The following is a 25,846-nucleotide window of genomic DNA, read 5'->3' as shown; positions in this document are numbered from 1 at the left end:
ACAGCCCTCGGCATCTGTACTTCAATGTGCACAGGCACAAGTTCCAGGCCACCGGCTGGTGCTTCACAGGATGTGCCCGTGATAACCACCAAGAGTTGTAGTCTTATTTGTGCCTTTCATTGTGTGGATCTCAAGCTTAGCTCCAATGTCCGTATGCATGTTTATTGCAGCCACTGATCTCATTTTTCTTCCCTTTTTAGTCCTCAAATATTGTTGCTTACCTATTATGAATTAAAATCTGAGACTTATTGAAGTTTGGTCATAATTTTAAAAGTTATAGTTAGTAAATCACTAAAGAGTAAAATCTTGGAATCTAAATATTACATGATAATACAAATTTGGGTTTTTTTTTTTTCTTTCTTTTAAGGCTGAAACAAAAACTCCATAGGAGAAAAGTGTTCATGTGCTTGGCTCTTGGGCTGAGTAGTAGTATCTCAGCCCTGGACTATGGGCATAGTTCCTAGGTCATCACCTTAGCAACAGTATGTTACTGCCTTGTCAATCATTATCCCCTTCTCTCTAGAATAGATTTCTTTATAGAAAGATGTAAGTGTCTCTTTCTACATTATTACATGACTGTCATTATTTTAGGAACTGGGAGTAGTCGTACTTCTTAAAGAAAGATGGACCAGAAAAGTTTCCCAAATTTAGCTCTCTGTTGCACTTAGGACTGACAGGTGGCTGACAAACTTAGTGATGGCGAAACTTTTGAAGAAATTCTTCTTCTTTTGTCTTTAAAACTGTAATTTGAAAATATTCCTGATCAGACTATATATCATCTCTTAGCCAGCCGTTGCATAATGGCCTAGCCTGCACGAGGCATCAGTTTACAGACAGGCTGAGAGAGAGATTCATGAAGGAGTGAAGAAAATACAATATAGAGAAGGATAGTTATTAGATGAGACAGTCCAGTTCTCCTGGGCTTCTTATGTGCTTGCTCAGGGTGCTAAGACTGCAAGCCCTGACAAGAGTTTTGCCTGGACCACTCCTCAGGATTTATGTAGTAAGCTTGAGGACAAAGAGCAGGCTTGCTGTCGACGCGTTGGATTCCTCACACTGTTCCACGGCTGCGACACAAACCCCCTCCACACTTGGCATTCATCTAGACCCATTGTGTTGCCCCTGTGGAACTGGGGACTTGAGGAACTGGCACAAGTATGCTGACATGCATTCTGCATGCTGTGCCCTGAGTGATAAAGGTCTTTGCCTCTGACCCAGGGTCTTGTGTCTTCTGTCAGCATCCACGAAACTCTGACAGGCTAACTTACTGGATAAAATCAAATCCCAGACCTGACAATTTTGGCAGCGAGGAATGGAATGCTGAAAGAGACATGATTTTGTAGAAGAGGAACCGTTGGGCCAGGTTTGAGAATGTAAGACTCCCTAGAATCTGTCTGGTAATGAATGCTCTCACTCAAGAGATAGCTAAGAGGTGGGGGAAGGATAAGGGCTCCCGCTGTCCTACCTTTTACTCAACAGGAGTTGAGCTAATGTTTACAGGCTTAACGAAAAGAAGTAGGGTTGAAACAAGCTGTCCTGTGAGAATGGTGCCTTGATTGTTGCTAACTCCTGCAGGCAGACAGGGAAGAAAGTTTTCATGACAAAACAGCAATTCTTGTGGCCCTACCTGAAAGGCAGTATGGCTGTGGCTGCTGAATCAGGGAGCCCCCAGATGTGAACTAATCAGCAGTAAGAACCGTGCTCTTTGATTGAGAACTTTGAGTGGACCAAAAACATGAGAAGTTCATGTGGTTGGGCTACAAGCAGTCCAGCACTGTTCAGATGCAAAAGTGACTGCAAAGCCTTGCCCACAAGTGCAGATCAGGCTACCCTTATGCCCTGGCCCATGACCCCTGACCCCTGACGGCAGTGAGGACGTGAGGATGAAGCGCTGGGTGCAGGAGGGACAGAAGGTGCCAAGGACTCCAGGTAATTGCGGAGGTGTATGTGGGGAAGAAAGAAGCCCGTGGGCCCTGTTCTCTCTGCATGTTGACATGCGTCACCACTGTTGTAGAAGTATTGGCGCCAGTGTTCAGGCACTGGCCCTGGAGCGAGGGGCTAAGGGGGGGATAACAGGCCAACAATTAAGTGTACTCCCCACAGACCTGCCTCCCCCATCTCTTGGGCTCCTTACCCTCTCAGCTGAGGGACAAGGTGATCCGGCATCCTTTTGCCACCTGATGTATGTAGCTCGTGACTCACGCACTTTAGACTATTCAGCCGGGAGAAAGGAATTTGGACACACTCCATAGAGGGGAAGGGAGGCTTCCCTTGTGGGTGGGGCCCTTTGGCTGATTGAATATAATGCAGCTCCCAAATCTGAATGTTTAATGGAATTGACGATTATGTGCCCACAGTTACCTGTCTCATAATTATCGGTGGGGCATCTCCCAGTAGGGACTGCTACATGTAGAGAGGTTAGAGTGGGGCATAAATCACTCGCCATTCTGCCTCTTTGTCCCCTCTCTGGTGGTCAACAGAAACAATGTAGAGTTCCAAGAGGAGAAAGTAAAATCATTCCGTGTGTTAAAGACTTGGTGGCAGCCCAAGTGCTTAAGCCATTTCCCAGCACAACACTGCCACCTGCCTGACGCAGCCACCTAGTACACCATTTTGGAGAAAGGCAGCTATTAACTGGCTCCTAGGCTCTTCTTGAAACTGAATGCCTGACCCATGGAAGCCTTGGGACTCACTGATGTGACATCTCCACTTCAGGGTGGGTCACCTGGCACTGGAGAATTAACATGGGCCCAACAGGCCTTGCAAGTCAAACAAATGGTATATTAGAGATCACAGCTAGCCTGACTGTAGCAGCAAGTATCTTAATTCTACATGAAAAATTAGTAGCTACCTTTGGGGGATATTTTGTGTATATCTTCACTGCCTAAAGCAAAGCCACTGGCTTAGTGGGAGGTGTGTGGGGGGGTGTCTCAGTTCACAGAATGCCCGGGTTTGGTTCAATTGCTTGGCAGCAACTTTACCAAATCCCAGCAACATTTTCTTATAGCTATAGATAATTCTAAAATTTAGAAATATTCTAAAAATATGGAAAGGCAAAGGAACTAAAACAGCTAAAACTATTTTGGAAAAGAAAAAGTACACTTGATACCAAAAGCATGATCCATAAAAGAAAAAATTGATAAATTGGACGTCATCAAAATTTAAAGCTTTGTTCTGCAGAAGACCTAATGAAGAAGGTGAAAAGACAAGCTACAGACTGGGAGGAAATATTTGCAAACCACATATATAGAATATATAAAGAACTCTCAAAACTAAACAAAAGACAGACAATCCAATATAAAATGGACAAAAGACATGAAGAAACATTTCACCAAAGAGTATGTATGGCAAACAAATAAGCACATGAAAAGTTGTTTAACATCACTATCCATTAGGAAATACAAATTTAAATCACAGCAAAACACTACACACCTATCGGAATGGCTAAAATGATTAGTAGCATCAACACCAAATGCTGCCAAGGTTGCAGAGAAGCTGGGTCATTCATACACTGCCTGTGGGAATGTAAAGTGATACAGCCACCCTGGAAGATAGTTGAGTAGTTTCTTTAAAAACTAAGCATATACTAACCATATGACCGAGCATTTGCACTCCTAGACATTTATCACAGAGAAGTGAAAATTTAGGTCCACAAAAACCTGCACACAATTGTTCATAGCAGCTTTATGCCAAAAACTGGAATCTACCAAAATGTCCTGTAGTAAGGGAATGATTAACTGTGATATATCCATGCAATGGAATACTACTCAGCAATAAAAGGAGTGAACTAGTGACACAAATTCCAACAACTTGGATGGATCTCAAGGGCATTATGCTGAGTGAAAAAAATCCAATCTCAAAATGTCACGTCCTGTATGATTTCATCCATTTAACATTTTTTAAATGACAGTAATAGTGATGGAAACAAATTAGTGGTTATCAGGAGTTAGGGATGTTGGGGGGAAGAGAGGTGTATGTGTGTGGCTATAAAGGGGTAGAAAAAGGGACATTTTTGTGGTGATGCAACTGTCTGTATCTTGGTTACAATGGGGGTTACATGAATTTACATGTGATAAAATGACAGAAATATACATATATATTGTACACAATGTCAGTATCCTGGTTTTGGTATTGTACATTATGTAAGAGATAACCATTGGGGGTAACTGGGTAAAGAGTACACATGGCCTCTCTGAATTATCTTTGCAACGTCCTGTGAATCTATAATTCAAAACAAAATTTTAAAAAATGAAATGATAGCAGGCTAAATTTGGTGTGTGTCGTATGTTTGCTGACCCTTGCTTTACAGCAACAATCAGATAAATGTTATCTTAGTGCATTACAAGCTATCAATAGTGCTACGACTTGGAAACCATTGATGACATCTTCAGCAGTTGATTGATCTGTTTCAAGGAATTTGATTAAGCAAAAGATACTGAAACTGCCAACATTCGTCTTGATAGTAATGTCAAACATATGCCACAACATTTTGGCCATTGATATTCTTTGAACCTATGAGTGCAAAGTGGCATACTGATTTTAAAAAGGCCATGGCTAACTGCTTACTAGCCTTTAACATGAATAGTTTCACTAGGGTCCACTTGTGTATAGATAGATTTGCTCAGCAAACCATGCCTAAAGCTGGATGAGGGAATACCCATTTGGGATAAGAAAAAAGTAACTTATAGGCCCAGGATTTGTGAGCATTATAGAAAGTATAACCTAAATTTTTCTATGGATTCTTTTTCTTTAAGTTTCGATTGCCCCATTGTGGACATCTTGGATTGATTTACAGATGTGCTACCCATCACTGGATTTGGGACCACTCCTGACAGATTTTCAAATCGTGGACTCTCTTCTCAAAAGGTGAATTTCTGTCACTGAGAACAAAGTAATCTACTCATTTGATAGACTGACCATAAAAGGTATGTCTTTCTCAGAGTCCTTACTAAATGCAGAAATCAAAAGGTTGTCATAGAAGCAGTAGAATTTCTTTTAATCAAGTCAGCACTGCTATATGATGGCACATACAATAGACTCACAGTGGGCTGTGTGTGGCTGGGAGCATTGCTGAGACAAGAGAAATGCCTAATGTGGTGTGGGGATGGCAGAAACTTCAATGGAGAAACAGATTGGCCAGTGTGTCCCTATTATATGCAGGAAGGTTGTCTTGATGCCAAAAGAATATGCAAAATCTCAAGCTTCCCAGCTGAATTTGCTTTCTTGTATGGAATTAATTCACCATGACTTTGGCAGGTGTATGTACAGATGGTGATGTTTTTTAAGATATCCTGACCCAGGAGCTTTAGAGGGTCCTCCTAGATTTTTTGCTGGGTGGCTGAAAAGTCCCTTTCTCTTCCACTTGCTCACATTTCAGAGGTTACGCCCATCTTCAGGATTTTACTGGTAGTAATAAGAGATCATAAACACAATAAAGAAACTGTACTAAAATAGTGGAGATATGGCTAATCTGAAATATGTAATCAAAAAGTCAGGTAGATGTATGTGACTATATTGTTTGTACTTAAGTCCATATGTCTTACTTGAGATCTGTATGTTCAGTTAAATTTTGAAATAAAGCTCTATGATAAATACTAGAGAGACCAGAAGAGTTCATCTAATTTCCCCATCCTCCCCTCTGCACAATTCATCCATGCTGGAAATGGCCCCTTCTTATCTTCCTGCCAGACACTGAAGTGGTTCAGACCCAAAAGGCTCCCCTTGGAGCACACAGATAGTTTGAGATAGAAACAGAGATCTCCCAAGATAGAATTTACTTCTCCAGTCTGACTCTGGAATCCAAGAGAAAGGCAGAATTCTTTATAGTTTCTCTTACTCTTAAAAAAAGTCAGATGCCAAAATATTCCCACCAAATGTCCAAATCAAGAGAAGAGGATGGAGTAAATATGGGTTTCAGTAATCAGTTTTATTCACGTAGAGGGATGTTGCTTACAGCTTTAAATAGTGCCTGGAAAACTTCCACAAAGTAATGAGCATCTTACAAATGTTTGTAAATACGTAGTTATGTAGCTCACCTTTTGAATTTATAAAAATCAGAAACGTCCGCCAGAAAGTTTTGCAATGTGACAGTGGAACTAAAAATATCTAACAGCTACAGCTAACATTTACTGAATGCTCACTGTCATTTGACAAAAAAATTAAGTATTTTAAAATAGAAGGGCTTATGGTGTGGTAACCTCTGTATGTCTTCACAGACATCCCTCCTTCCCTCTTTTCAGCACGAGCCAGGCTTGGCCGTATGACTACCGTCCCAGTCCAATCAGTTGCAAAATAAAAAGGAAAAGGTTGATTATGTCCATGTAGATGTTCAGGGCAGCAAAAACATACTCTTCAGGGTCCAGGTCAGAATGATGATGGCGCCCTCCCACCATCACCTCCCATCCATCACCAAGTACTTAAAGAAAAGAAAGAAGAATTAGCTACTTAAGTTGTACATTTCTATCAAATAAGTATCCTAAAATTATCTGGAAAAATTATTTCCCATCAGTAAATACATCACAGAGAGTAAATTTGTGGCTATAGATATTATTCTTACAGCCTCAATCATTCATGATGTCCCCAAGTTTATGCTTTATCTATTAAAGCAAGTGTTTCATTCTCCTGAAGCCAGTGGGACCAAATATGTGAGCCTTACTTTCCTTTCCTTCCAAGTCCAGAAAGCTCTGTGCCTTTAGCCAATGATGTAGACCAGGTGGGCAGATTGGACACAGAGAGAAACTACAAAATGCCCTGTGTTTGTGATTTTCCCATGTGTTCTCACTGAAAAAAAGAATGAAAATAAAGATGGTTCCCCAACATTTAGATTCACCCACAGCAATAATTCTGAACTTTCCTTTGGGTGATAGCATTTTTCAAAACTTGACATTGGAGATGGCTTTGTGACGATGTCAGTATTTCAAAATAGAATGAGAAGACTCATATATGGTTAAATAAACCCCAATTAAATGTTTTAGCTCAGCTGCAGTAGGTAAAATTATGAGCTTCTAAAGCATCAAGAAAAAAAGTCAGAGAGCCCTCTCACCCTTGTGTTTGTTGCAAAGTGAGCAGATGTGGGCAGCACAAGTGCATTAGAAGGAGGAAAAGAAAACAAGCTGCTCCTCAGGTCTTTATATCCAGCCTGTAGACTAAGAGTCTAGTGCTGTGAGGCAGAGCCGCATCAGACAGGTCAACCCTGGCATTACAAAGAATTCTTGGGGTTTTAAAGACTCTTTAAAATAATCCATTTTAGAACAACATCCACTACAGGGAAACCTGTCCCAAGTAATTCAGGTATCAGCTCTCCCTGTGTCCTGGTTCCCACTCAGCCTTCTAAGAATGAGGAGAAAGGGAGGAAAGAAACAGGAGGAAAAGAATGGGGCACCTTCTGGGTAGCCTCGTATCAGTTCATGATAGATGTCATCTCATGTAATATGGGAATGACCCAGTTGAGGCAGGTGAGGTTAACAGAGCCTCCAAGAAGGGAAGATCACACTGTAGCAGGTGGCAGAGAAGAGAGTCAAACCCAAGTCTGGGGGTTGCCAAAGCGGCTGCTTCACCTGGACCACTAAGTCCCTTCCCACTTATCCTCCCTCTCCCTATGTCTGATTCCAGTAACTCTGTGGCAGAAAAAGCTAGAATGACCAACCATTCCAGTTTGCCCAGGACTTTTGTGTGTCTTCAGAAACCCCTCAGTCCCAGGGAAATGAGGACAGTTGGTCATCCTTTAAAAAAGGCCTCCAGCAGCTGAGCTTCCAGCCTTGCTCTTAGCCTCCATCTGTCACCCTGGAGTCCTTCTGTGGAAAAGTGCTTTTCTTTCTTCCTCCCCTCCAAGAACCCCTGACTTTATCTTATTTCTTCTTACAAGAGAGATAATGACTCCTAATCATTTCATGTATTGGCGGTTAGGAGTGCACCTCTCAGGTGAGGTTATATGTTTGAAGGCAGACAGGAAAGTGGGAGAGTAAGGTGAGATGGGATCCAGCTGTCTTCCCCCCAACCCCAGGGGAAGAGGGCTCAGGACACCATGCAAGAGACAGACAGCCCACAGGGAAGCCCTGGTCAGGATTAGAAGCCCCAGGAGCATCTGAGGGTTCAATAAGCAATTATCACAATGTTGTAGGATGCAAAGTTACTATACAACAGTCAATTACTTTCCTATATGCAGCAATGTATAAGTGAAATTGGAAATTAAAAACACAATACCATTCACATTAGCATCCAAAAAACTTAAATACTTAGGTATAAGTAACAAAATATGTACAAGAACTATATGAGGAAAACTATAAATCTCTGATGAATGAGATCAAGGAAGAACTAAATAAATGGAGAGACATTCCATTTTCGTGGATAGGAAGACTCACTATTTACAAAATATCAGTTCTTCCCAACTTGATCTATAGATTCAACACAATCCCAATCAAAATCCCAGCAAGTTATTTTGTGGATATTGACAAACCATATGGAGAGACAAAAGACCCAGAATAGCCAATACAATACTGAAGGAAAAGAACAAAGTTGGAGGACTGATGCTACCAGACAACAAGATTTACTATAAAGCTACAGTAATCAAGATAGTGTGGTATTGGTGAAAAGATTAAACAAATAGATCAACAGGACAGAATAAAGAGCAAAGGCAATACAACGGAGTAAACATAGTCTCTTCAACAAATGGTGCTGAAACAACTGGACATCCACATGCCAAAAACATGAATCTAGACACAGATCTTACACCTTTCACAAAATAACTCATAATGAATCATAGACTTAAATGTAAAACATAAAACTCCTAGAAGATAACATAGGAGAAAACCTAGATGACCTTGGGTGTGGTGATGATTTTTTTAGATATGACACCAAAAGTATGATCCATGAAAGAAAGAGTGGATAAACTAGACTTCATTAAAATTAAAAATGTCTGCTCTGTGAAAGACAGTGTGAAGATAATGATAATACAAGCCACAGACTGGGAGAAAATATTTACAAAAGAAATATCTGATAAAGGACAGTTCTCCTAAATATACAAAGAACTCTTAAAACTCAACAATAAGAAAACAAACAACTTGATTACAAAATGGGCCCAAGAACTTAACAGACACTTCACCAAAGAAGATATACAAATGGCAAGTAAGCATATGAAAAGATGCTCTACATCATATATCATCAGGGAAATGCAAATTAAAATTACAATAAGGGCTTCCCTGGTGGCGCAGTGGTTGAGAGTCCACCTGCTGATGCAGGGGACACAGGTTCGTGCCCCGGTCCAGGAAGATCCCACATGCCACGGAGCGGCTGGGCCCGTGAGCCATGGCCACTGAGCCTATGCGTCCGGAGCCTGTGCTTCGCAACGGGAGAGGCCACAACAGTGAGAGGCTGGCACACCACAAAAAAAAAAAAAAAAAAAAAAATTACAATAAGATACCACTACACACCTATTAGAATGGCCAAATTCTGGAACACTGACAATACCAAATGCTGGTGAGGACATGGAGCAACAGGAACTCTCATACACTGCTAGTGAGAATACAAAGTATTACAACCACTTTGGAATACAGTCTTAGAAAACTAAACATACTCTTACTGTATGATCCAGTGAACATGCTCCTTGGTATCTACCCAAAGGAGTTGAAATCATCTGTCCACACAAAAACCTGCACATGGATGTTTATAGCAGATTTATTCATAATTGCCAAAACTTGAGAGCAAACAAGATTCACCTCAGTAGGTGAATGAATAAATTAACTGTGGTGGTGGAATATTATATCAAGATGGTGGAATATTATTCAACACTAAAAAGAAATGACCTACCAAGCCATGAAAAGACATGGAGGAATCTTAAGTGCAAATACTAAGTAAAAGAAGCCAATTTGAAAAGGCTTAATATTGTATGATTCCTACTCTATGACATTCTGGAAAAGGCAAAACTTGGAAACAGTAAGAAAATTAGTGGTTGCCAGGGGTTGGGGATGGGGAGGGATCAACTGGTAGAACAAAGAGGATTTTTTGAGCAGTGAAAATATTCTGTATGATATTACAATGATGGACACATATCATTATACATTTGTCCAAACCCATAGAATGTACAACACCAAGAGTGAGCCTTAATGTAGACTACGGACTTTGGGTGATTATGATATGTCAATGTAGGTTCATCCATTGTAATAAATGTACCACTTTGGTGGGGGATATTGATAATGGGGAAGGCCATGCGTGTATGGAGGCTGGAGTATATGGGAAATCTCTGTACTCTTCTTTTGGTTTTACTAAGAACCTAAAACTGCTCTAAAAAGAATTGTCTTTATAAAAAATAAAAAGGAGGAGGAGGAGGACAAGAAGACAGAGGAAGGAGCAAGTGACCTGGGGAGCTTTCCAGTAAATTACTGACTCCACTTGACTCCAGGCCTAGCAGAGGGCTTAGGGCCCCATCAATGCACATACCATACTCTTTGTCAAAGAAAGGGAGAAATGCGCTTACGAGTGAGAAGATCACAGTACCAAGTCCAGCATACAATAGATGCAACCACTGCAAAAAGAAAGGAAACAACTGTATATTAAGAGTAAGACTTGGAACAACTCAGGGGATCACTTAGGTCACTGCTGTTAGATAAGATATTAAGAAAGTCAAAGCTGTGGAGAGAATCTTTTCTTGAACATAGTGAACAGCATCCACTCAATTCCATTCAGCAAGCCCCATCCACATAGTTCTTCAAGAGAATGTGCCCTCCCCTCAGCTCAGGGAACATAGTGACTCTCACACAGCCTTGCTAGAGCTGATTGACAAGAGGTGGATGATAACACTCCAACAGCAGTGAATCTCTTGACCGACCAAGAGCCTCTTCCCTGTGACCAGGATCAAACAGATGCTCTAGGCCAGTCAGAAATCAATTCTCAGGATAGAGGAATCCAGGCGGCAGTTCTATCATTAGCTAGTGCTGGAGATATTACTACACAAGCAGAGATGGCCAATCACCTCAGTTCAAGAAAGGGAGGTGGGGTTTCCTTTTCCATGAATTCTGGCTCTTCTTCCCACCTAGGAGCTCCATGAGAGTCTCTGGGTCTTTGCCTTGACCTAGTCTGAGGGGTGTGTGTTCCTTGCAACCAGAACAACCCTGATCAGAATATGTGACAAATTGGCCTAAATGCCAAAGGGTTTGGCTGTAGAAGAGCAAAAGGAAGTGGTGTATAACATCTGAGAAGCATAATGGCGTTCACTCTTTAGGAGGAGAAAGCTAGTCCTAGAGGCATGGGGAGCACTCTGCTAACCAGGGAACGTTCTTGAGGAAAGAGAGAAATCAGGAGTCAGTGACACAGAGAGGGAGGCACAGTGTTTCCAGACTGAGCTAGGTGTAAGAAAACAGCTGACAACTGGAGTCTGAAGGATTCAAAATTGCCAGAGTCCAGCAAGGTTGGACATACTTAGAACAAGGGTCTGTCAGTGGTTCACCCCAAGATCCTCTGAGGGGAGGGCAGCTGTCGCCTAGGGTCGGAGCTCAATCTTCATGCCCAGACCTCCTGTCAGTGGTCCCCTACCACAACTGGTGCAGCAGGTGGCCTCACAGACCTCCAGCTACGGGGAGGGGCATGTAACTGACCAGGGTCCGGTGGCTGTGTGGTGCAACCCACTGTAGTTTGCTCCTGGGTCACGCTTCACCGTCTCAGGTGGGGGCAGCAGGACCTTCCTGGGAGACCCCGGACTGCTGTAATGGTCCACGTTAGCTCCAGGAGCCCCTGACGGCACCACATCCAGAGTGCTCCCACCTTCCTTCCCTCTCCTGAACCTGGGGTCACATATGCTGTCGTGGTCTGACAGCTCTCCCAGCCTTCGTTGCCGCCACACTTTTCTCCCACAGACATTTCTCCTATCACAGTCCTTGCAAGTTTCACCCATCTGGTGTCTGCTTCTCAGAGGATCCAGACCAACAACACAACCAGCACTTCACCCTATATTCTAACAATTCTCTGAGGTTTACAAAGGGGATCCCACTTACATATGATCGTATGAAGATTAAGAGAATTCCATAGATAATAAGTACGAAGAGTAAAACAAACAGCATTCCATTTAGCAAGGTGAAACCGCACTGAGGAAACAACACAAAACCAATTAAATTATCATCCATAAGCAATTTCAAGGTGTTTAGAGATGCATCGTGTACCCGCTAGACAGAAACTGGCCCATTTGCTAATCATTTCCCCTGGCTAATCCCAAGAACCATGGAAATCCATTAGCCCCTAAGCACTGAAAAATGCTACATAAAAAGTGTTGTATTTCTTCAGGAGGGAGAAAAGGGTAGGATATGGATGAAATAACAGGAGCCACAAATTGATAATTTTTGAAACTAGGTAATGGGCACATGGGAGTTTATTAAAGTATTCTATCTTTGTATCTATATAAAATTTTCCCTAATAAAAAGTGTACTGAATAAGCAGGATGTAAATTTGTAAGTATAGTATGGTCATAATCATTCATATTTTTAAAAGCATATGCATAGACTACATTAATGGAATTAAATAGACAAAGATGTTAACTGGGTACCTTTTTCACATTTGTATGTATATATTTCAATAAAAATACATATACTAAGCTTTCAAAAATTACTATTAATTATTCTTTTGTAATCTTAAAATTTATTAATATGCTTTTTGGTTTTGCTTCTATAAATCAGTAACCAAGTCAGCCTAGGGAAGATTAGAATTTTTTTTAAAGAAAGAGGAATATTCATCTTCTGGCCTGAAAAAAGAATGGATTAGGAAGCAAAAGAATCCAAGGTATTTTCTTGCAAGAGTGTTTTCCTAATTCCTCTATTTTTCCTATTTCACTCCCTACCCTTACCACACCAAGAGAATAATCTACCAGGTCACCAAGTCTGGTTCTCAGGCCGGAAGCATCAGCAGTGCCTGGGAAATGTAAATTATCGGCCCCCATGCCAGACATTGTGTGAAGCAGCAACTCCAGGAGGAGTGAATTCTGTGTTCCACACGCTCTCCGGGTGACTCTGATGCCTGCTAAGAAAGTTTGTCTAGAGCTGTGCTTTCAATACGCTTGGCCACTGAGCACTGGAAATGCAGTTAGTTCAAACTGAGATTGCTGCAAGTATAAAATACACACTGGGTTTGAATTTCGAAATAAAGAATGTAAGGTATCTCATTAATATTTTTGCTATACTGATTACATGTCGAAATGATAACACTTCACATATACTGGGTTAAATGAAATATATTATTAAAACTAATTTTACCTGTCTCCTTTTACTTTTTAAACATGGTTACTAGGAAAGCCAGAAGCCTGAAGGCAAGGACTCCATGGAGGTGAGGCCCACAGAAAGCCGAGAGCCCGAGGGAGGAGGGAGCAGAATGGGTCAGGAGGGGCAAAGAAACATATTCACACACTCCCTTATGACAGAAATCTGCTTCAGTAATACGTACTTTTGTTTGAAGAGCAAATAAAGTGAGTGATATCGTCACTAGAGCGGTTCCTGCCGTTGCCCATAACACTTCCTCGGCATTATAGAAACTAAAACCAGAGACTGTGATTATTGTTCACATAACATTCAAAGAAAAGCGCACACACACACACAAATGTGTATCAAAGACTTACACTGACACGGTTCCTAGCAGCAGACCTTGAAGTAAATCAGAATGAATCAGAAGCCTGGATCCCAAGGCCAAAATCCAGAAGAGATGGTTTGAGGTTTGTGCATTCTGGCAGGGTCTAGTGAGCTATTGGGAATATGTATGATCCTAGCGCACAAAGCTACAGGCTATGAATATGGGAAATAAATAACGGAAACAAACATTTCCTTATCGTTCTCCCCAAGACTGACAGATAAAATTATTTCATGTGTAAATATTTCTTAGAACACAATAGTAACTTTCAACATATTCAGCGACTTAAATATGTATTAATTAGGAATGTGGAAACCAAGGTAAAAGCTTTATCTGTAGACCATATTGTCATTAATCAAATAGGGCCATCCACACAGAATCTTAACATTTTATCAGAGCAGGATATGCTATTTCTACTGACGCTCCACCAAAGGTTTCTGTACTGACCTTTCCCATAGTGCTTGGATGAGAATAAAATACTTCAAACCTCAGACGTGGAATGAGGATTGAGACCTCTACCAGGGGATGAGCTGGAGGACACACCTACAAAGCATGGAGCTGCACTGGTAGGTGCCAATCCAGGGCTCTGAAGAGGGCTGCACTGGGGCTGCATTGGGTCTGTATGGGGGCTCTATGGGGGCTGGAGGGTTCCCATGGTCCAAATGGAGCCAGGGATGGGGCAGTGAGGGAGAGAGGGAGGGGACGAGAGCCAGAAGGCAGTCAAGCTGGAGGATGAGACCAAAAAGGCTATGAGGATGTGCCCAGGCCCACAGTCAGGCTCCAGGACAGCCAGCAGGCCAGTGAGAACTACAGTCAGCAGTGGCTGCAGGGCCTGAGGACATTCCCCAGCTGGTAGTATGCTCCATCAGAGACAGATCCAGAGACTAGCTGGTCCATGGCAAGAGCCAGGAAAGAACCTTCTAGTCTCTGGGAGTAAATGTGAGGACACATCCTATCCTCAGTGCTAGGACTGCCTGAGAGGCTTTGAACTTCGTCAGCTGGCTAATGACGTCCAGGATTGGAGACTGGAAAAGAACCGGAGTCCCGGGAGTCCCGGATTGCCTCTCTGGATCTCCCAAACCTAGTGGGTAAGCCTGATTCTCTACTTTGTTCAACGGACCAAAGTAAGCTGTCTTTATTGACCTTACAGGTTTTTTTTTTAAGTGCACCTATTCCACGTACACATGATATTTTAACAATGTACTTGCTTTCGACCTTCCCTTTTATAATATTTCTTCTCTTAGGCTGTTACCAGCTTAGAAATAAATAGCAAAACCTTGGCGATGAGAGCTTCCTTTGAGATCAATAACTTTGATCTCTTCTTGAAATAAACATTAGAACTATTGAAAAAGTTAAAAGAAAACATCCAAAAATTTCTGGAAAAATACCTCTCCCCGTCCCATCGTCTCTTCCCCAGGATTCCCAGTGTCTTTCTATGTCTGGCTTTTAACTCCCACCCCTTCTGAGTGTGGTCTCTGCTGTTAAGTGGAGGAACTGGGAGACTCTACTCGCTCACCTGGACAATGAGCAGTGTATCCACACCAACTAAGAAAGGCCCCTCAATGCTCCGTCAGCTGAAGAAATGCCCAAATGTGGGTATCAAAGGGACAGTCTTCTCCAGCGTCATGAGGAAACTGTTCTTCCCGACATATAATTCACACTGGACGCTGTGTTGTACCCACAGAGAACCTCCTCCTTGGCCGTGTGTCCTTGCTCACGTTGACCACCAGGAGGCGCAGATCCAAATCTAGGCTCATCACACTCAAATGCGTGGAACTATGCATTTTGCGCACGAATCTCACCTCTGGCTTTATTTTCCTTCCATCAGATTTCCCCACCAATTTATCTTATCTTCTTATATTTTGCATATATATATATATATATATATATATATATACTTTTTTTTTTTTTTTTTTTTTGCGGTGCGCGGGCCTCTCACTGTTGTGGCCTCTCACGTTGCGGAGCACAGGCTCCGGACGCGCAGGCTCAGCGGCCATGGCTCACGGGCCCAGCCGCTCCTCGGCATGTGGGATCTTCCCGGACCGGGGCACGAACCCGTGTCCCCTGCATCGGCAGGTGGACTCTCAACCACTGCGCCACCAGGGAAGGCCTATTTTGCATATTTTATAAGCTACCTCAACTCTGATATGGAACCAGGTGAGGAACAAGTGAATTGGTAAGTAAATCTTCACAGGGAAGGGTGGTCAGCAGTTCATGGGAGCAATCACAAAGAATCTTTCTTTCCAGAACACTAAATCATACTGAGATTCTGTTCTGGGTTTTCCTAAGAGGAGCAAATACTATTGTCAGTGAGTTTCAGAGAGTCCACTGCTTCCAGGAGGCAAGAGGTTTGGCTTGACTGGTATAAACATTAATAAACAGAAACCTCAATTGCAATAGAGTCAGGACACATTGAAATAGAAATAAAATAAATTTTACAAAAATAAGGAAAATTACATTTCTTGCACACAATTTGTGAACTCACTCTCCACAGCAAAATGTGTTTTTTGTCTCTGACAGAGGACAGTCAGGTTAACTGTTCCTGAAATGTAGCCCAGACTCCAGAGTGGGCCTCTCAGAAGCAAGTTTGCTGGCACAGAGGAGTAGCCCATGGTCTCCAAATTCTCTAGTTTGTTAAAAGGGTGTGGATTCCAGGTCATAAGTAAGTTTATGACTTCAAAATTCATCCAAGAGAATGTCTCACAAATAATTTCTATCTGTATTATTCCACAGAAATATTTTCCACAATAAATGGAATTAATTTAATAATGTGATGAAATATATTTCAGAGACGAACGACAACGGATGCTAATGAGGTTTACTTACAAATAATCCCAGAAGAATGTAATTCGCAGGCACCTGGCGGCGGAGCTTCCCACAGCAAGCAAGTATAATAAATACAACAAAAAATGCTGGCCTGGGGATAATTTAAAACCATGTGTTATTTGCTTATATCATATGATATATTATAGGTAGATAGATATAGAGATGTATTATCTGATAATAAGTATTATAAAGTAAACAAAAATGTAGATTATTACCTTTACCTCTTTTTTTTTTTTTTTTTTTGCTTTTAAACTTAACTTTTCTCATTGCCATCCATACACAGCTTGTGGGTTCTTTTTTCAAATTTTTTATTTTGAAATACTTGTAGATTCACAGGAAACTGCAAGGGAACAGAGGTCCTGTGTAACCTTTGCTCAGTTTCCCCCCATATTACATATTTAAAGTAGAATACCCAAACCAGTAATGTAACATTGGTACAGCATGTATATACGTAATGCTATGTCATAGACCTATGATGCAAATCTATGTGCAGATCCATGTAACCAGCACCACAATCAAGATGTGGAACTATCTCATCATTAAGATATCCTACCATCCCATTATGGTAACACACACACACACGCGCGCACACACACACACACACACACCCCCCTAACTCCCAGCAACCACTAATTTGCTTATTTTCCATCTTTATAATTTAGTCATTTCAAGAATGTTATACCTTGGGACTTCCCTGGTGGCACAGTGTTTAAGAATTCACCTGCCAATGCAAGGGACATGGGTTCAAGCCCCGGTCCAGGAAGATCCCACATGCTGAGGAGCAACTAAGCCCGTGCGCCACAACTACTGAGCCTGTGCTCTACAGCCCGCGAGCCACAGTTACTGAGCCTGCATGCCACAGCTACTGAAACCTATGTGCCTAGAGCCCGTGCTCTGCAACAAGAGAAGCCACCACAATGAGAAGCCCACGCACCACAATGATGAGTAGCCCCAACTTGCCGCAACTACAGAAAGCCCACGTGTAGCAACAAAGACCCAACACAGCCAAAAATTAATTAATTAATTAATTTAAAAAAAGAATGTTATACCTTTACCTAATTTTTAATAAGGACATCAATCAATAGCTAGTGGAAAAAACTTTTAATTTAATCCAATAATACTTACAAGAGTGCGTAGGTGAACCAGGGATTCTTGACCACCCAAACTCTTAAAGCCTTCCTGGTTAAAAAATAATAGTTTTACACAATAAGTAGCTTATTTTGCTAACTAGTGTAATATTTAAGTAGACGTTAAACAATCTCATGAGAAGAAAGGGGGGAAACCCTAAATGGTTGACAATGACAGATGGGAAAGGAAACAGTAAAACATAAAACTGTATCTTGCTTCTTAAAATAGATTCACAAAAAAGCACAGTCTTAAGTTGTAAGTGAAATTTGGATAAATGCAAATGTCCTAGTGAAGTTTTAATTTTAAAAAATACTGAGATTGATATGTACCCAAAGCAAAAGTAATCAAATTCTCATATGTTTGTTTGTAAACACAGATTTTCAAAGGATGGGTTTAAGCCGTGACGGATCATAGTCCCTGAAATAATTTCTGCATTTAACAGAGCTCCAGCCTCCAAGGCCTCCATAGTCTCACCTTTCTTCCTTTACCCAATTTTATCTGTGGAAATAGCTTGGCGAAAATAAAAAAGAAAATAGTGCCCAAAATAAGGGAAAATTCTTAGCTTAGGAAGTTAAACTCCAGAAATCTACCAACACCTTCGTCTAGAAGTTGCCTCAGAAAAACAAAGCGACAGAAATATTATATCCTATGAATGATTAAGGAAAAATAGATAATCTTTTAATGATAAAAATTAAATTGAGCTATTCAGTGAGAATTAATATGGGCAGCTTAATACTTAATTTACATCAGTAATAAAGACTTACCAGAAAAGAAACAGGCTGATGATTGCCCCAGTGATCAGCAGCTGAACTGACAGGAGGAAGAACACTTTTACGATGAAAGCTGAGGAGACAGAAAGCTTATTTTTATGACACGATATTCAAAAGTAAAAATATAAATGTAATTACCTATTTTTGACACTTAATGAAAGAAAATTTTCCTCTGATTTTTTTGATGATAGGAAAGGGAGTGCTAATTTAGAGTTGGCCAATAGAGTTACAACGATACAGCTCTGCAGAACTCTCGGAAAAGACTCAGTCCAGACTGTTAGAGGCATTTTATTGAAGATCTGAGGGTTTATCCATGAAAGCCCCCAAATTTTAAAGACCAAACTCAGGGATTTAATTCCTTATTATGGACACCCCATCCTCCTTAGGACCAAAAGTGACCTGAAAGTCTCAGAATGTTGCAAACCCATCATTAGGGATTCACCTGCACCCCTGCATAGATGGAGCCCAGTGATGCCCTCAGAACTACCGAGGGAGAGGGCGTTTACCCCTCTGCAGAGGGACTTGGGCTGCAGGGAGTTTGCAGAGCTTCTCCACCACTTTTCTCTCTATCCTCCCTGCCTTTAGCAACTCCCTTCCCTCCTGCTTGTGCAGAAACTTGATAACCTGACGAATTGTTAAGTATGACCAAGGAGTTCCAAGACAATAGCGTGCCAAAGCAGAGTGCAGAGCATGTTGGCATCTCTGTTTGCTTACTTCCAGCTGACTACACAGGTTTTCCTGGAGCCCTTGGAATATGACACCAGTGATGACCATTTACTTTTTTGTGGCCTTATCCCAGTTTTAAAAGAAAAAAAAAGAAAGAATGCTGCTTAAAGTTGACTTATAGGATTGTCAACTGTGTCCTTCTGCTGGGCAGTTTCTGTGCATTTGAAGTGTAACAACAAAGAAATAGGACTGAGCTATCTTAATAAAAATGCCAGAACATATGTGTGCTGCCTACATTAAAATATCCACTTACTTAACATTAAATTCACATCTAGTATGTATCAAGGACTGTGAGGGAATAGATGTTAAATGTGGTCCAGCCACATAAGACTAGACATATAGATCAACGAAGTAGAATTGAGAGCCCTAAAATAGTCCCTTACATTTGTGGTCAATCCTACAAATATGGTCAACTGATTTCTAACAAACATACTAGAACAATTCAATGGAGAAAGATGAGTCTTTTCAACAACTTGTGCTGGGACAATTGGACATACACGTATAAAATGATGAATTTGGGCCCCTTTCTCATATCATACATACACAAACGTTAACTAGTTAAACATGGATCATAGACATAAACCTAAGAAATATAATTCTTGGAAGAAAGCATAGGTGTAAATCTTTGTGAGCATGGATTAGGCAATGATTTTTTTAGATATGATACCTAAAACACAAGCAAAGAAAAAAAAACAAATAAATTGATTTCATCAAAAGTAAAAGCTTTGTGCTTCAAATGACACCTTCAGAAAGTAAAAGAAAACCCACAAACTGGCAGAAAATAGTTGCATATCATGTATCTGAAAAGGGATCTAATACATAAAGAACACTTACAATCCAATTACAAGAAGACAAATAAGAATTTAAATTGGGTAAAACCTGTGGAGTGCCCTCCCACATTGACGCTGGGCTTGGCCACATGACATGTTGGCCAGTGAGACATTAGCACTGGTTTGATTAATAGAGACTTGATAAATGCTTACACACTGGGGCTTGTCCATCTGGTCTACCTCTTCTTGGGACCCAGCCCCATGTGATGAGAAGCTCAAGCCACAAGAAAAGAGCCAACAACCAACACAAACTGCCATCCATGTCAGGGAGTCATAATGGCCATTGCAGCCTCAGCTGCCAACTAAGAGCTCCAGAAGGCCTCTTTCCAGCCACAAGGTAGAGGGTGAGGGCCACAGGGAGACAGCAATGAGATTCAAAGTTCACAGTCCATCTTCAAGTCGTCCAGGTCCTAAGAAGGCATAAAGGTGGCAGAGTGTTCACCGGGGACCTAAGCATTTGCCTTGAATTGCCTACCTTCCAACTTCGTATTTCATGAAAGAAAAAAAATTCTCATTTATTTAAGCCACAGTTTTTCGGACTTCTGTTACAGCTGAATGTATTTCCTATACAGAATTAATATGTACGGCTCTGAATTAGTATTGTTTAAAACTTAAGCCAATATCATGGTATCATCTTGTATGTAGGCAAGAACGTTCAATGACTAATTCACGTTTCCTAAGAAAACCACAAGTTATTCACCATAATATGTGTATCATGAATTTATGAATGCCCTGGAAAACTTGGGGACCATCTGTTATTGCAGCCCTATGTCATGTTTCATGGTAAAGCATGACTGGGAAAAAACTAAAAGCAAAATTAAATCCTACAATCCACCCTGTGTAAACATTTTAAGAGAACTTTTCTCTTCCGAAAAGGTCATTTCTTTATTCTCACCTCTGCGGATAGCTGCTTCTGAGAATGGGCCAGATAAAGAATTGCTGTCCTCTGTGGTGGTCTCTGCTGCAATTTCTACCACATAGGTATCCCCTCGCTCACCAGCTTTGGAGCGTGGATTTCCATGAGTTTGTTGTGGCCCATGAGTTGAAGATGAAGTTCCGTAGGACCGAGCAGATTTGCTCTGGATAGCATCATCTACTGCTTTCCGAACCAGATGTTGATGATCTCCAGAACTAAAGTCTATTGGTTCACTGACCTCCAAGTCCATTTTCCTAGAAAGGGAAAATTGTTATTCAGGTCCTTATGATCATACCACTACAACCTTAGCATCTTCATAACATTAGATGATTTTTTTTCTTAATTTCAACTCCTTGGTTCAGTACTTCCCAAGTCAGTGCTCAACACATATTTGCTGAATGAATGATGAACAAATACTTTTTTTTTTTTTTTTTTTTTTTTTTTTTACAGTACGTGGGCCTCTCTCTATTGTGGCCTCTCCCATTGCAGAGCACAGGCTCCGGACGCGCAGGCTCAGTGGCCATGGCTCACGGGCCCAGCTGCTCCGTGGCATGTGGGATCCTCCCAGACCGGGGCACGAACCCGCATCCCATGCATCGGCAGGCGGACTCTCAACCACTGCGCCACCAGGGAAGCCCACAAATACTTTTAATATGAGGCCTGCAGAGTAAAATAACTTGCATCCTATTATGAAATTAATGTTTATGAATTCATTCTGCAAGGAGTTAATAAACTCCCTCTTGTGTGGAGCTGCCCTTGTCACCTTTGCCCTCAAAGAGCTTACATTTTGGGAGAGAAGATAATCAAATAAGCAATAATATAAAAGGCAGTATAAGCAGGGCCAGAAGCAATGTTATGAGAGCAGAAAAGTCTGGGAGAAGATGCAGGGAGTAGAAAAGGTTGTCCAAACCTTCCAGAGAAAGTGAGGTTTAAGCCAAGGCTGGAAGATGAAGAGGAGTTAGTCAGGTGAAGAGGTAGGGAAAGGTTTTCTCAGGCAGAGGAATCAGCCTGGACCAGGACTGGAGGAAGCAGAGAGGGCAGGCTCCAGAAACTGAAAGAAGTTCATGTGGCTGGAGTAGGGCATTCAAAGGGGAAAGCAGAGTGAGTTTAGACAGGAGAGTAGTGGGGGCCAGTCACTGCAGGGCTGGCAAGCCAAGTTCATCCCCAAGCCATGACTGAATAGTGGTCCCCCAAAGATGTCCACATCCTCATCCCTGAACCTGTGAACGTGTTACTCCATATGGCAAAAGCAACATTGCCGATGTGATGAAGTTAGGGACTCTGAGGTGGGAATATGATTCTGGACCAACTGGATGGGCCCAGTCGAATCACAAGGGTCCTTATGACCATACTTATAAGAGGCAGGAGGATCAGCATCAGAGAAGATGTGACAAGAGAAACATAGGGCAGAGTGATACAGTGGCTGTTTTTAAAGATGGAGGAAGGGGCCATGAGCCAAGAAATGCGGGAGGCCTGTAGAAGTCGGAAAAGGTAAGGAAATGGGGCTTCCCTGGTGGCGCAGTGGTTGAGAGTCCGCCTGCCGATGCAGGGGACACGGGTTCGTGCCCCGGTCCGGGAAGATCCCACATGCCGCGGAGCGGCTGGGCCCGTGGGCCATGGCTGCTGAGCCTGCGCGTCCGGAGCCTGTGCTCTGCAACAGGAGAGGCCACGGCAGTGAGAGGCCCGCGTACCCCGCCCACCCCCCCAAAAAAAGGTAAGGAAATGTATTCTCCCCTAGAGCTTCCAGAAAGGAATACAGCCCTGCTGACACCTTGATTTTAGCCCACTGAAACCGATTTCGGACTTCTGACTTCCAGAGCTGTAAGATAATAAATTTGTGTTGTGTTAAGGTGTTACATTTGTAGTAATTTTTTACAGCAGCAATGAATAATTAATACAATGGAGAATCACTGAAGGTCTTCCAGCAGGAGGCCATGGGGATCTGACTAGAAAGATTACACGAGGCACAGTGTGGAAAGTGGGCCAGAGTAAGCAAAAGTGGAAGCAAAGAGGCCAGAAATCCAGGTAAGAGATTATGATGAGCTTTGCCCCAGCGCTTTGCAGCAGAACATAGTTCTCAGAAAACCAGTACCAAGCAGACCAAAAATGGCAAAGAAAAAGGACCCCGTTAACCTCCTGGGGACATGAAGACTCAGGGAAGCCCCTGCTACTGACCTCCTGTCCCACAAAGAGAGCCATGGAGGAGTCTGAGGAGATTGCTGAGATGGCAAGGGCTTGGACAAACTGAGGACCAGCTGGGAATGGCGTCTGAAGAAGGTCTGAACAAGATACCACACGCCTGGGGATGCAGACGCTGTTTTATAAAATTGCCCCTTACTCCTCAAATTAATCTCTAAATTTTACAAAACTTATGGAGTTTTTAATTCAGCACTTGAAAACGTAACTCATCAGAAAGAGCAAATGTGTGAGAGTAATCAAGACAAAAATTGAAAGAGAAGGATTATGGGGAAGAGGGAGAATAGTGATATACCTAATCAGAGACCAAAATATAATTAAGCTAAATAATTAAAAGTGTGGTGCTGGCAGGGCAACAGATAAACGGATCAACGGGATGGAAGAGATTCAAGAAATAGACTCATATATATAATAAGAGATTAATATTTGGTAAAGGTGGCATTTCTGTTGTCTCATGGTGTTGGAACAATTAGCTATGCTTGGAAAAGAAAGTTTAATAGTTATTTCACATCTTTTACAAAAATGCCTTGCAGATGAATTAAAGATATTATCATACATATTAACAGCCATAGAAGAAAATATCAATGAACATTTGTGTAAGCCTTTGTAAGAATGATACCATGTAACAAATTCTTGCCAGATTTGGGGTACAGGAATACTTTAAACATCATCATAAAAAGATAGCAATAAATCTGAAATGCAAAATTCTGAAAATAAAATTTGCAATATTATAATGTAAAAAGAACTTTTTTAACAAGGAAAAGATGAGCAACTCAATAGAAAGATGAGAAAGGAGCATAAATAGGCAATTCATAAAGAAAATTTAAATGGTAATTTAAATCAACTTTTCAATTTAAATCAACTTAGGAGACCACATCTCATAAATAACCAAGGAAAAGAAAAACAATCATGAAATGTCTTTTTTTGTTGTTTGTTTTGCATAAAAGACTGGCAAAAACTAAAACGAATTCTCAGAGTTGCAAGGGTGTGGAGAAATGGATAAGCCAGGACCACATTATGACTTGCAGGGGCCTTACACACATTTGCCTTCATGGGTCCCTTCTCCATAATAAAATATGAAAAAGCACATTTTATGGCTTCATTAGTATAAAAAATATAATCCAGGCTGGATTCAGTGTATATTATATATTCATTATTATTATATTCGGTTTTTTCTTCTGATTTTAAAAGAAATTAAGAAGTTTTCATGACCCCTAAAACTATTCTGAGCCCTAGGCAACATGCCTTCTGTGTCCAGTGGCTAAGTCAGCCCTGAGATAACTTCACGGGAGGCGGCAGGTGTGTGAACTTTTTTGGGTGAGTAATCTGGCAACATCAATCGTTAGGCCCAACAGTTACATTTTAAGGAATTTATCCCATAAAACTACTCACACAAATAGGCAACAATACACGTGTAAGGAAGTTCATTACATCATTCATTGTTTGTAACTGCAAAAAATTTAAAACAGGCTAAATATCCAACATCAGAGGAATGGGTTATCTCTATCACAGCAGAATTGTATGAATTTTTATAATGAGCATTTATTATTTATATTAAAAATATATTTACATTTTGAAGAGTAAAATAATTATTTCTTTTTTCGATAAAATCTGGAACTCCTCTGAGGAAAGCCGTCTTCACACAGAGCTGAGAAGGATTAAAAGATACTCAAGCAACCAAGTTGGTTTCTTCCCCAGCCGTCCTGCAAATCAGAAGGGGGAGAGGCAACAAGATTTTAGAGTGCTCAAAACCAAAACCAAATAAACAAAAATCAAAGACAGCTGAGTTTTCCTTATAAAACTAGAGTTGGCAAATGCCTGAATCACAAAATGTGGCTTTCACCTGGTCCTCAAAAAGCTTTCCCAGCTCCTAAGCCAGCAGTCGTCTAAAGGACAGGTAGGCACAGGCAAGGGTACTGAGAAGCAAAGTTCTAAGTGACAGTTAGGGGAGTGGCAGTTGGAGGACAGGGTGGGCCAGGGACCCCACTGCCTAGGAGAGGGGCTCTGAGTCAAGTCCCTCCGCTGAGCCTCATAATGGCCATTCACAGCCAATGCACATGGTTCTCAGTCTCAGGGGGGCCCTATGCCAGCATCTCCAAACTGACTCCATGTCAGGGAGTGTCCCGAAGCCTTAGCAGAAAGTCTTCCAGAGGACATGGTGTCTTCCTCACCATGTCATCACCTTCTCTCAAGCAGAAGGAAGACGCTTATGAAACTCCACCAGGGATCCTGCACAATTATTTCAAATAAGACTCGTTTATGATAAAGTTGGCTTTTTTAAAATAATTTTTTAAAAATTTATTTATTTTTGGCTGCACTGGGTATTTCTTGCTGCACACGGGCTTCTTCTAGTCGCAGTGAGCTGGGGTACTCTTCGCTGCGGTGCGCGGGCTTCTCATTGTGGCAGCTTCTCTTATTGCGGAGCATGGGATCTAGGCGCGGCGCGCAGGCTTCAGTAGTTGTGGCTCACGGGCTCTAGAGCGCAGGCTCAGTAGTTGTGGCGCATGGGCTTAGTTGCTCTGCGGCATGTGGGATCTTCCCGGACCAGGGCTCAAACCCGTGTCCCCTGCACTGGCAGACATTCTTAACCACTGCGCCACCAGGAGCACCCCGGCATTGGTTTTTCTGGTGGATGATGATGTCGTTGGTGACCGCCATGATACAGGGAGATGCCTACTTGGGCTGCAGGCCAGTGAGGAGCCGCGGAGAGCTGATTCGGGCTGCTTGGTGAGAGAAGTCAGACGACGAGGTGGGGGCAGTGAGGAGGGGAATGGGAGCAGGCACTTGTCCTGAGTGGAGGCTGTTCATTCAGCTGACAACGGGCTGACTGATGTATTAACCCACACATTAGACTG

General features: G+C 41.8%; 1 protein-coding gene and 1 long non-coding RNA gene across 3 annotated transcripts; one reads left to right on the top strand and one right to left on the bottom strand.

Annotated features, from left to right (window-relative positions):
* Nucleotides 1-389: 389 nt before the first annotated feature.
* Nucleotides 390-15,431, top strand: LOC109548661 (uncharacterized). Of its 2 annotated transcripts, none has more exons than XR_002174805.3 (5): nucleotides 390-1,373; nucleotides 4,755-4,866; nucleotides 13,267-13,302; nucleotides 14,058-14,165; nucleotides 14,562-15,431. It is a non-coding gene; the product is annotated as an uncharacterized lncRNA (long non-coding RNA). The 2 variants fall into 2 exon arrangements; XR_002174804.3 differs by having other exon boundaries at nucleotides 4,755-4,925.
* Nucleotides 6,264-21,045, bottom strand: TMBIM7P (transmembrane BAX inhibitor motif containing 7). Its single transcript, XM_019927262.2, is given in 10 exon segments — nucleotides 6,264-6,400; nucleotides 6,403-6,415; nucleotides 10,472-10,519; nucleotides 11,985-12,074; nucleotides 13,420-13,507; nucleotides 13,592-13,625; nucleotides 16,422-16,516; nucleotides 17,551-17,604; nucleotides 18,318-18,396; nucleotides 20,775-21,045. Coding segments are annotated over 10 exon segments (909 nt in total).
* Between the last annotated feature and the right edge of the window lie 4,801 nt (nucleotides 21,046-25,846).

The sequence above is a fragment of the Tursiops truncatus genome, chromosome 9, assembly GCF_011762595.2.
Source record: "Tursiops truncatus isolate mTurTru1 chromosome 9, mTurTru1.mat.Y, whole genome shotgun sequence".
Taxonomy (NCBI): Eukaryota; Metazoa; Chordata; class Mammalia; order Artiodactyla; family Delphinidae; genus Tursiops; species Tursiops truncatus.
The sequence above is the reverse complement of the archived record's forward strand: the minus strand, read 5'-3'. Positions and strand labels throughout refer to the sequence as shown.